Here is a 12,040-nt window from a genome sequence, read left to right on the forward strand (position 1 = left end):
TGAAAGCTAGTATGGCTACTTTGGAAGCACTTGTGTATTACATTTGGCTTGCTAGAAACCAGGCTTTTTGGGGGAAAGTTATTATGCACCCCAAGTTTTTGTGTCAAGGTATCTGTATAGAGATTGTAAGTAGATTAAATCAGTTGATAGATACAAAGTGGAATAGAGAAACGTGTAGATGGTTGTGTAGGTTACGTAGCACTATACATGTGTAAGAGTAAGCTTGTTGCTTGCTTGTGTTGGTGAGGAGTGTGGTTTGGCCTGTGAGGCTTCTATGTAGTTTGGGGAGGGTTTTTTTTCCCTCGTTTTTTGGGTAATGAAATTACTATCTTACTTACCAAAAAAAAAAAAAAAAAATTAACTTGATCGTCAGAGGCGGAACTCCACCCATCCGGAGTCTCCGTTGTTTTGTAGATACAGGCGCCCGGAGTCCAGACATAGTGACGTAACTCTCTTGAGGGACACAGAAAACCCCAAAACAGTAAGTAGTAAGAAGCGGACGAGAAAAAAGAAGAAGTACATTGAGAGCTTGACATATTAATGGTTACTTTTAGAAGAAAGAAGAAAAAGTAGATGAGAAAATGTGGAAAAAATGCTTAATGTTAATCCTCTTATATAACTCTAACCCAATTTTGGCAAGAAATTTCCCTCCAAAGTGAAGTAATTAACAGTTAACACAACTATTCACATTAGGTTAACGTCAGAGGATACGATTGAATAAACACCTTAAATTGGAGGGTGTATCTTGTAATTTTGAAAAAATATGAACATGTCTTAAAAACTCAAAAGGGTTTCTTGGGCCATAGACAAGCAATGTGATTTGCAGTTTTTTTTTTCCTAGACCGAAGAGTCCACCAGGCCTAGTCTAATTTTACGGGTTTAAGGCAAACGTTGTTGGCCTGATCTATGGTCCTACTTGACTAAGAGCCTGTTCAATTCAGCTTAATTTCAGTTCAGTTCAGCTCCAATCACTTCAGTTCAGTTCCGTTCCTAATTTTCTTCTCTTATGAACAATTCATTTCACTTCTATTCAGCTTGGTTCAGTTCAAATCCAATCAGTTCAGTTAAGTTGTTTTAAGTAAATTGGAACATACCCTAAATATGTTTTTTTTGTTTTTTTTTTCATTTTAGCCCGATATGTCCATTGATGACCTCTATATGAGCCGGAGGATACTACCATATGTAACGAATTTATATCTAATTCAAACCAGCCCAGACTATTCCAATATGCAACCGTTCAAAGGCCTTATATTACTACAGTATGTCAGTCGACATGAGCAATATCATATCAGCAAATTCCAGAAGAGTAACTTCGCCCAACACCACACACGTGGCACTTCTTCCCTTCCAATCAAAAAAAAAAAATTCTCATCTCAATTAAAAAAAAAATTATCTTCTTCTTTCGTTATTCATCTCAAAAAATAATAAATAAAACCTAACAAAATATCGCCTTTGACACGAGCATAAAAAGCCAGAAAGAAAATAAATATGTAACTGTTATAAAATGGCATCATATGAGGTGGACCCGCATTAGTAGCTTTCGTAGTTATATATAACAGGTAACCCGAATTTCTAGTAAAAGTATTATCTCGTCAAACTTATACAAAAAAATTTAAAAAAATACCTCTCTAAATTTAGCCTTTACTTACCTTTCAATTTCCTACGTTATTCCTTAATTACCATTCAGCCATTCTCTTGAAGTTTCAGAAATCAACTCAAATCAAAGAAAATACAATAAGGGAGGGAAAATATTTAATTTTATGAAACTACACATAATCGATTTTGAATTTTGATATTACCTGTTTGAATTGTTACGAATATATCAATAAAAATATTTTTCCTCCCTTATTCTGGTACAAAATTGTTGATTAATTTTGACAAACAATTGCATAATTCGATAATAATCAACAATAATGGCGTCGGAGATGTTAACATCCGGAGCAAGTGGGAGAGTGAGCGCCTTGATATCATTGAGTGCATGGAGGAGTGTGATGAATTTGATTTTAGCAATTTTGTTCGTGATTGTGGTGCCGTTTCGAAGGAGGAGAGAGAAATCGGTGTCGTCGGTATCGAAGGAGGAGAAGGTGGTGAGCAGTGGCGGTAGCGGTGGAGGGCCGGTGGTGAGGTTGCCGGCGGCGATTGTGAGGAGAGTGGTGGTGGAGCAGGATGTGGCGGCGAGGCGGATGATGGCGATTAAGAGGGTTAAGGAGGATAAAGATGAGAAGTGTTTGAGGGATTATTCGATTTTTGGTACGAAGAGAGGTGTTACACTTTTTACGCAATCTTGGTCTCCTGTTTCTAGAAATGTCAGGTATATATTTATTTGTGATTGATATGTTTTTGGCATTAAATTTGGTTTAAGATTACGTCCATCTTTTGGTTTTGGTTGTTGCTATCAATTTTGATTTGTATGTGTATTTCTAGTGGTTCTGGTTTGGCCCCTAGACCCCACCCTTAATTTAAATTTTTTTTTTTTTATTTTTTTTTTTATCAATCTTAATAGATTTGTTTTGATTTAGTATTAAAATAAAGTCTTTAGGAGTTGTGAGTATGTGTTTTTAATGTGTTGTTTGAAGATATATGTAGTATTTGTTTCAACATGTGCATTGATAATTTGGTAAAAAGGGACTAACAAAAGGAAATTGAAGAGAATAACAATTTGGTTCGTTAATAAAAAAATTATCCGAAATACACAAAAAAGCTTTAATTAAAAAAACGCAAAGCATTAGAGCAATTTCACTGGCAAGCTAATTGGCAAATTAGCTTGTCATGCCACATAGGCTTTTAAGCTAATTATTTTTCAAGCTAGTTTGACCCCAATGGTTAGCTATTAGCTTACTATTTAAATTATTAATTTATTGTTTTAATGTTAATTACTAATTTACTTTTAGCATTTTCTTTTTGGCAAGTTATAAATTAGCTTGGCAAAGCTAATTTGCTTGCCAAGCCAATTGCTGGTCAATCTAATAGCTAATAGCTGGGAACTATTTAAAATTGCAAGCAAGTCCCTAGCTACAACCATTAGAATTGCTCTTAGAACTTCTTTCGATTAGAGCATCTTCAATGGTAAGCTACAAGGGCTTGTTGCTTACCTTGATACATCAATTTTGAGCTAGTATATTATTAAGCTACAAGGTGCTTTAATGGTGAGCAATAGAATATTGAAGCTTGGAAAAAATAAATAAATTAAGTAGTTTTAATTATACATATGTCATAATCTAAGTGGATGAAGTTTTCCTTGAAAAATTAAGCGACGTAGCTTGTTTGAGCTACGTTGCTTGAGGTAGCTACATCAATATTGTCACTCCAATGGTAAGCTACATGATTACAATTAAATTTAATTTGCAAGCAAGTCCTTTTTGTAAACCATTGGAGATGTTCTTATATCGATGTGATTTAAAGTGTTCTTTACCTAGGGCCTGATGATTTGTTAGTCATGAAAATGAAATTTTGTTTGATTCATTTAATTGTAGGAGAAATATTGATTTCATATTGATCCATCTTAAATCTTTGCCAAAGGAACTTCTTGTATCAGGTGATAATGAAGTACAAACAGTACCCTAATGACATTTACCAGTTTCAAGATTTCAAATGATATAGTATTAATGGATTTAACAGCAATATTGGCTATTTTTGGCCTTGGGATCCTTAATTTTGTGAAACTAAAGAGCAAAAAGGGTGAGAGAGGAAATGGCTGCTAATTATCTAGTAGTAGAAGCTAAGTCCGTCAATAAAAATAAAAAGGGGTTTTTGGTATTAAGTTCATAATTTATGTAAATTTACGAGTCATTTGTGTTAATATTTACGAAGTATATTAAGCTTACATTTAGAGTTTAATCTCAACGTATTAGCTAAACAATGTTTCAAACAATGTTTTCATGTCATATGGATCACTGTTTTTTATATTGATTCAGGGAATATTGATATGATGTACTTATAACTGATTTGATAATGTTCTAAATCCTCTATTCCAAATTAGTCGGCCATGTTTCCTTTTCAGTCTCTTCATTAGTCCATAATACCCTGATTTCGGCACTAATGGGCCTGTATTTATGAGCCATACTCTGAGTTTGAAATCCACAAAATTCTGTGTATGGTGCTGTTTGACATTTATGTTTCTTCACATTGTCTTCGTCCCAGATTTGTTGATAGTCCATTTCATATTATAAACATTCTACCTTTTAAATTTTTATGCTATAATCTACTAAATGATTAAACTTTCTCTAAAATGTATGTTGTTTAGAAGTCAGTCAGCTAATTTCATCATATTGGTTTAACATGAAATTCAGGATGCTTAATACGTAGTGTTTGTTCGTAAAATAAAGGCTATTTATTCTCCCGTTGATAGCCTAATGCTTTGGTTACTTTTATGCAGGGGGATTGTGTTGCTATTGCATGGCCTTAATGAGCACAGGTTCGTCAAGGTTTGTCTGGTGTATTTTATATATTTTACCTTTTGGATTGGACATGCTAATTGTTTAGACATTTGTATTTGATGACAGTGGCCGATACAGTGACTTTGCGAAGCAGCTAAATGAGATTGGAATCAAGGTTTATGGAATGGACTGGATTGGTAAGTTCTTTAGTGCCATCATTGTTTTAATGATATCTTGTAATAATTTACATATCCTCGTAATTCACTATTTGCGATTTCCTTGGTGAATTTGTGACTTGTCAATGAACTTTCTTGTGAGTATTGTCTTAGTATATGTGTGTATTAACAATTAAGTATTAGATGAAAGCTTGGCATGCTTATAACTATGTCAGATGATACCAGGAAATGATTATTTTCCAGCCCTTGGAACGGGTACATGTAATGTATCTTATTACTTTTTAAAACTGGACAACAATAATATGATTCAACAATCTTAAAACTCACATTCCAAAGTGCTGTGTAAGGAGTGGTTCGTGATATTTAGTAGTCATTTTACCAAATCCTTTTGACATATTTTTCTCAAGCACTCCATCAGATAAAAAGAAAATACATAGAGTTTGCCTTGTTTTATGCTCACCTTATTCAGCACCCTTACGATTGAACCTCTTGGGTAAACATGGAGGAGGGTCTCTAATTGAACCTAGGGCAATGAGGGTGATCAGAGTGAAGATTCAAGTTTGCATATCACAAAGTAAAAGAGATAAGATTTTTAAACCCCAACTTAGAGAGTGTGCAAATACTTCTGCTGCAAACAAGATTGTGTATGTGTGTAACTATATATCACACAAATAGTGCTATCTCCGTGACAGTTGATTTTCAACAAAATTTCTCTTGGTCTTTATTCTATTACTACCTCTATTTGGTACTGATGCTCCTAGAATCTTATACTCTCTCTTAGAATCTTATAACCATAATATGCTTCTCTCTGTATTGGTTCCATAAATGTGGCATATGGAGTTGCATTGAGAAGTATAATTTCTATGAGGGTGAATTGGGGAAACAACTTCACCAAAACCGGCAAAGATTAACAATAGGACCATCTGTCAGAAACCCTTAATAAAGGATTCAGGATCATCAATATGAAACGGAGGGTGTACTAGATTAGTATCTTGACATAATTTTGATGGGTGGAAAATTTTACTTTCCCTGAATTGTGGCCAAAATATTGATGTCAAGGTCATTGTTTCCTTTAATAATTTGTCACCAGAGGAATTTTAAAAATCTGTTAATGACTTGGTTGGAAAGAGTTAGGAAGGATATGAAGCAAATGAATTTGCATGAGAATGGGGTATTTGATCGTAAGGGATGGAGGAGGAAGATTTTTGTAGATGACTATACGGAATAATCACTTTTGGTTCATGTAGCCAACCCCACTTATGGGATTAAGGCTTTGATTGATTCATTGATTGTAAATGATCTCTCTATTAACTAATTATTAGTTTGATCCTCCCTTCAAAACAGCTTTTTGGATTAATAATGTAAGAATTAAGTACTGAGAGGCAGTGCAATTGTAGCTTAATATATCAGATCCAATGCCTTGTTCTTCCAGAATGGATTGTATAACTTGTGCATACTTTTTGAAGTATATGTGTCGTAGTTTGTATAAGCTAAGCTAGAGTGTTGTATGTTTGCCAATTGATGGCTCTAAAAATGAATTAAATATTAAAAAGAAACAAGGATTTTTTGAGATGATGAATTGGTTGTGTCCTCTTCTTTGAGATGATACTTTGAAAGGTCTGCAATTATTGATATACATATTCATACACTGGTCCATTGAGTAAAACAACAGCTGGACCTGAGTCACCTGACACTGGTCCATTGGGCTTGTAGAATTATATGAGATTAAACTTCTGGTTCAATAAGAGGATTCTATATCATTTAGTTCCAGTAGGTAACTTGTATGCTTTTAGAATTAAATGAGATTAAACTTCTGTTTCAATAAGAGGATTCTATATCATTTAGTTCCGGTAGGTAACTTGTATCGCATCAGAAGTCGGAGATAATGCAAAATGTTCACTGCAAAACTGTCAACCAGATTCTACCTCTTAGCTTAAACCAATGTTGCATGGAGTATATAAAATGTTCCTGTGTGTGGACTGATACCTGAGTGTATGTTGTTTTGGGGGGGGGGGGGGGGGGGGGAAGTGGGCTTAGTTTTATGAGATCCAGTATCCTAGGTTATTAGTTTGTCTATCAATTATTGATTTATACCAAATGGAACGACCCATTATTTTTCTTTGGCTTTAGATTATGATGATGAATCAAATTGGCTGGTTAAATGACCCGTTTTCTGTCGCCTTGGTGTCTAAGGATAGAGAGGTACGACCTATAGAATTGATCGTTACAAGTTTGGTTGTGCTGGTTAAAAAAAACAGCAGGTTCTTTTTTAGATCAAAAGGTCCATTGAAAAAAGCCTCCATTACCTCAATGCTATGACTGATACCTCTATGTATTAGACATGATTGTATTGAGATTTCACTGACTGTCGTGAAAGTAGTAACCTAGTTTGCCTTCTATCTCGGGTAAATGGTCAGTAAATCATGGATTTGCTCTTAGCTCGTGTCATGACAAGCGGTGAGTTAGAGATCCAATATTCTGATTGATAAGGTTTTGGAACTTGGTTGTTGTTGTGGGAACTCTGGCAGTTTTGGTGTGAACTACACAAATATTCCTCAAGGAAGTCTGTTTCAGTTTTTCATTAATTTTTGCTTATCAGGTATTTCTTGAATGTATATCTCATGGGACTGTACCAAAGGGCATGCCTGGGTTATCAGTAATTGGGATGGAAAATGTAAAGGAGTAAAAAAAAAAAAAAAATAAATAATAACTGGTTTTTTTAGATGCCTAGAATAGGAGTGAAGATTTGATGGGGATAATGCATTACACTATTACCCTAAAAATGAGAGTAATGGTTACCCACGACCTCCCTAAAATAATCTTTCCCCCTTTTAACAATTACTCTCATTTTGCTGCCCATCATATATTGTCACCAATCTGCTTCATATCCATGGCTCCATCTTTATTCCTCCATTTCTCTCTCTCTTTCCCAGCCAACCTCTATGGCTCCACCAGGACCATCACCATATATTTCCTACCGCCACCACCTCAATTTGATTGCCAACGAGGTCGCCGTTCGTGAATAATTAATGGTGCAAATTTCAAATTTTTGCTGGTAGGAAACTAATTTTAACTACCATGGAGTCAAATTAATCCAACTTCGGTATTTCACTGTTTCCCTCTCTTCCCTTCCTCTCTCTCATTCCAATCTGCATTTTCTTTAGGTATTTCAGGGAATGTGAATATATGGTGCTTTGCAAGGGTTAATAAAAAATTTGAGGTGGTATGTGAGGCCTGGTATATACTAAGTATATTTATGGTAGTTAGCAAGTTGTTTGCCATGGTTTGTGAGGTGGTGGGTTTGCTGTATAGTCTTACCCTAGGAATGTTGCAAAACTAATAAATATGTAAGCTTATTCTCTTAAAGGGATCTAATCATATACCCTAAACATAAGGAAACGGGAATAAAACAAATAGTGTGATGCCTTTTTTTTTTTTTTTTTTCTTGTATTGATGGAGATTAGTGGGAAATGGTTGAATAACAAACAAGAGAGCCTTTACTGGGAGGTTGGGGGGTGGGGGGTGGGGTTCTATTAGACATTTTTTCCTCTCTCAACTAAGCTTATTCCTCATCGTTTTTGTTTCCAGTTTCCAATTTTTTTTTTAGTGAAAACTACCAACAAATTTATGGAAACCTGATTTCTATTGTCATTTTTCAAAATTAACATTAAGTATGACTAATTTTAAGTTCAATTGTATATAACTTATATTAAATGGCATAAAATCAAAAGCTTTCACTAGCAATGATACCAAACCAGCCCTTAAAGTTTTGAAAATCAAAACGAAAGGTGCTAGGTGCTTTTTGGTATTGGAATCTGATTTGTGATATGTATTTCCCTGACACAACCCCCCCCCCCCCAAAAAAAAACCCTCCAAAAGAACTAAAATGAAGTCGCTGTAAACGTTAGATTTCATAGTTCCCATGCATCCTCATATTATATTAATGAAGTCCAATTCTTGTCATTACTGCTTGAGAGTGTAGAAGTCGCAGTAAACGCTAGATTTCGTAGTTCCCATGCATCCTCATATTATATTAATGAAGTCCAATTCTTGTCATTACTGCTTGAGAGTGTAGAAGCCATGCTTCTGTGCATCTATATGTTAATGTTGCAGGATTAAGCATTCTGATTGGGTGCCCTGTGGTGCTGAAAAAGTAACCTATGAAGCTCCTCTTAATATGTAAGCTTGTTATTTGAGTCTTGTGCTGAAAAAGTAACATATGAAGCTTCTCTTAATATGTAATCTTGTTATTTGAGTCTTGATTTTGATTAAAACAGTAAAGACCTGATGTATAGTTAAAAAAAATCTAATGACATAAACATCTAGCACATTGTTGCTAAAACAAGTGATGATTCACAATGGTCTCTTCATCTTTGTGACTTGATTTTCGTCTCTTGTGCATAAGAAAGCCTTACTGTGCTGGATTATTATGTTTATATTTTTTCCTTTTTATTTTAAATGTAAAACTTGATTCTTTCCCTTGTAAGTTTAGATAAAGTTTTTTGTTTTTTACTTCCCCTTGTTGCAAATACAAGTGATATTTTCAATGATCCCTTTATCTTTGTAACTTATTTTTGTTCTCCTGTGTGAAAAAAAAAACCCCTCATTTGTGTTCATTTGAGCAGTATAAATGTGAGGTTATCTTCTTCAAGGCAAACTTCTAGGTGTTGCATGCTAATGTGAGAGTAGGGCTTTGTCTATGCTGGATTATTGTATTTGTATTTGTCTTTGTTGTTTTTTTTTTCTTTTCAAAATTATATTCTTTCCTTCATGAGTTTCAGATGAAGTTTGTGTTTTTCATTGCATAACCTGACTAAGCTTCAATTTCGGAGGATCTCATTTTTCTTTTTCTTTTTCTTTTTTATCAATCAGTTGCTACCTTCATTAGCCGGGGAAAAGGCAAATTATGGTTTTTATCCTTTATCTCTATTTGTTAATGTTGGTTGACTAATGTTGTTGAGTTCCCAATTTCCTTAATTTTAGGTCATGGTGGAAGTGATGGACTACATGCTTATGTTCCATCCCTTGACGATGCTGTTGTTGATATGGTAAGCTTTAATCAGCCATAGGTAGCATGACAACTCTATTTAATTTATTAATAATATCTGCTGATTATGCCAATGCAGAAAGCATTTCTAGATGCCATTTTGTCAGAGAATCCTGGACTTCCCTGCTTTTGCTTTGCACATTCCACAGGTGCAGCTATTGTACTTAAAGTGAGTATTCTCTCTAAGACCAATGAACTTTCATAATTTCTCTTTATCTTGTTGACTATAGTATATATTCCTCCAAAAACTTAATGCAGTAATGTCAAAAATGCAGGCTGCTCTTGACCCTAAGGTTGAAGCTCAAATCAGTGGCATAGTCTTAACATCTCCAGCAGTTGGTGTAAATCCATCCCATCCAATATTTAATGTAAGTTTCTTCTTTGTATTTTCTTCTGACTTAATATTGTAGCAGAGAAGTGCATGCCTTTTTTAATACACATAATTGCAGACTTAAACGAGTTGTCCACCAATCCACTTATTACTAAGTTCCATTTGATTACTTTGTTATCTTAAGAAGAAAATTCGTTTTGTATGCTGTGATTCAAGCCTACATTAACCTTCTGAGAAATTTAAGTCATCCATCTGATCCTTATCTTCATTTACACTATGTAACTGCAACTGAATTCCATGACTTTGTAAATCTGGAGAATTTTGTGGAAGCTTGGAACCTCCCGTTTGGTTCATAACAATAAGTCAAAATGCTAGTAGAACCTTTATCTGCAGTAGTGCAGTTCATAGAGGTAAAAAAAAATCATATTGGTACATTGGTACTGATCTTTTGCCTCAGTTTTTATTTTTATTTTATATGTTTGTTTAGCATGCCTTTTGTGCTGTTGAATAAGGGTACCATCATCAGACTTTGAAGAGTCACTTGGAGTTGCCTTAGTCTTTTGTTATCTAGGCAAGTTTTTGGAGAATATAAATAGGAGCTATTTTAGACTATTTCTAGAGGTTCTAGAATCTGCAGGAGTATTATGAAACTTTATAGTAATGTTTCATGAATGAATCTGATTCACTGGTGCAAAGAATTGGTGCCATTTGTTCCTCTTATGTAATCTTATGGTACTAATGTACTATTGTTAATTTGTTATTTCAGGTCATTGCCCCAATTGCATCCTTATTGTTTCCAAGGTATCAATGCCATGCTGCAAACAAATCAGGCACAGTAGTTTGTAGAGATCCAGAGGCACTGAAAGCAAAGTATTCAGACCCCCTTGTATACACAGGTGCAATTCGTGTAAGGACCGGCTGTGAGATTCTCCGCATATCTGCCTATTTACAAGATAACTTGACGAAATTGAGAGTTCCATTCCTTGTACTACATGGATCTGCTGATGCTGTGACTGACCCTAAAGGTTCCCAGAAATTGTATGAAGAAGCCTCATCATTCGACAAGGCCATCATATTGTATGATGGACTGTTGCATGACATTCTCTTCGAACCTGAACGACAAACTGTATTCCATGATATAACTGACTGGTTAATTCAACGAATAGAAGGAGACTAGATGTGAAATCGATTACAGTTTTTATAAACCAGAACATATTGATGAGCACAACCTTTTTTTGATGTTGTTGCTCTCTATGAGTGTGCAAGTGGGATGTTGGGGTATGGAAGAATAACAAGGGTTCGTTCATTCTTTCTGTTTAGAAGTCGAGACTTGAATGTGTTATCTTCTTAATTGATGGTGAACTGTTGAAGATCAGTGGCAAGTATTTCTTTTCTACTTATAGCACTCATGTATAGCATACTGACTTTTGCATTTTACTATATTGCGTGGATTATTGGTTGGTGTCTCCCGTGTCATACTTTGTGACTGCATTCAAACTTAACAATTGCTTTGTATATATATGTGTGTATAAAAAAAAGGGCAATAATGTTAGGTTATTCTCCCTAAATCATATAATTAAGTAGTATTCTCTCTATCTCATATTACAAAGCATATTTGTTGAGTTATTCTCTGCAATTAAAAATGTTAGTAAGTAATATTATTATTGTTAGGAATAATATTGATGTTATAAGAAGAAGAAATTTGAAAAAAAAAAAGAGGGGGGGGTAGTAGTGTGGAAGGAATCAATATTTGGGGGGAAGGGCATATTAGTCATAGTCTATTAGTAGTAACTTGGAAAATAAGCTAGAGGTTTGTTAGGAGAGTTTTTCTATAAATAGGCCTCATTAGGAGGAATAAGCATATGTTGAATATTGTGAGGCTAGTTATTAGGAGAGAATGAGCCTCTTGAAAGCTCATATAAGGAGAGCATCCACCTCTCGAAAGTGGAATTACCATTCAAGTTAGTGTAATTCACATATTATCAATATCATCAGCAATTTCTTCCCCAATTTCTGCCATTGTTAGAGCTGTAATCATGTCAGTTCCTAGCAAATGGCATCAGAGCAGTACGGTCCCCGGTGACTTAGCTGGAAGTCCAGCGAATAGTGA

The 12,040-nt window shown here is 34.8% G+C and overlaps 1 protein-coding gene across 1 annotated transcript; it reads left to right on the plus strand.

The window, feature by feature from the left end:
• Positions 1 to 1,419: 1,419 nt before the first annotated feature.
• On the plus strand, positions 1,420 to 11,447 carry LOC110692414 (monoacylglycerol lipase-like). The gene is made up of 7 exons (XM_021869410.1): positions 1,420 to 2,311; positions 4,376 to 4,414; positions 4,503 to 4,573; positions 9,536 to 9,600; positions 9,679 to 9,768; positions 9,875 to 9,967; positions 10,697 to 11,447. Exons 1-7 carry the CDS (start codon positions 1,914 to 1,916, stop codon positions 11,105 to 11,107), a joined length of 1,167 nt encoding a protein of 388 aa, XP_021725102.1. The 5' UTR covers positions 1,420 to 1,913; the 3' UTR covers positions 11,108 to 11,447.
• Positions 11,448 to 12,040: the final 593 nt, after the last annotated feature.

This window comes from Chenopodium quinoa, unplaced genomic scaffold, assembly GCF_001683475.1.
Source record: "Chenopodium quinoa cultivar QQ74 unplaced genomic scaffold, ASM168347v1, whole genome shotgun sequence".
Classification (NCBI taxonomy): Eukaryota; Viridiplantae; Streptophyta; class Magnoliopsida; order Caryophyllales; family Amaranthaceae; genus Chenopodium; species Chenopodium quinoa.

Excerpts from the sequence above, each read along its gene's own strand:
- LOC110692414 (XM_021869410.1), top strand. The coding sequence starts at position 1,914 with ATGGCGTCGGAGATGTTAACATCCGGAGCAAGTGGGAGAGTGAGCGCC. Across the intron at positions 9,601-9,678 it reads ACGATGCTGTTGTTGATATG|AAAGCATTTCTAGATGCCAT; the intron begins GTAAGCTTTAAT and ends ATGCCAATGCAG. Across the intron at positions 9,769-9,874 it reads GTGCAGCTATTGTACTTAAA|GCTGCTCTTGACCCTAAGGT; the intron begins GTGAGTATTCTC and ends TCAAAAATGCAG.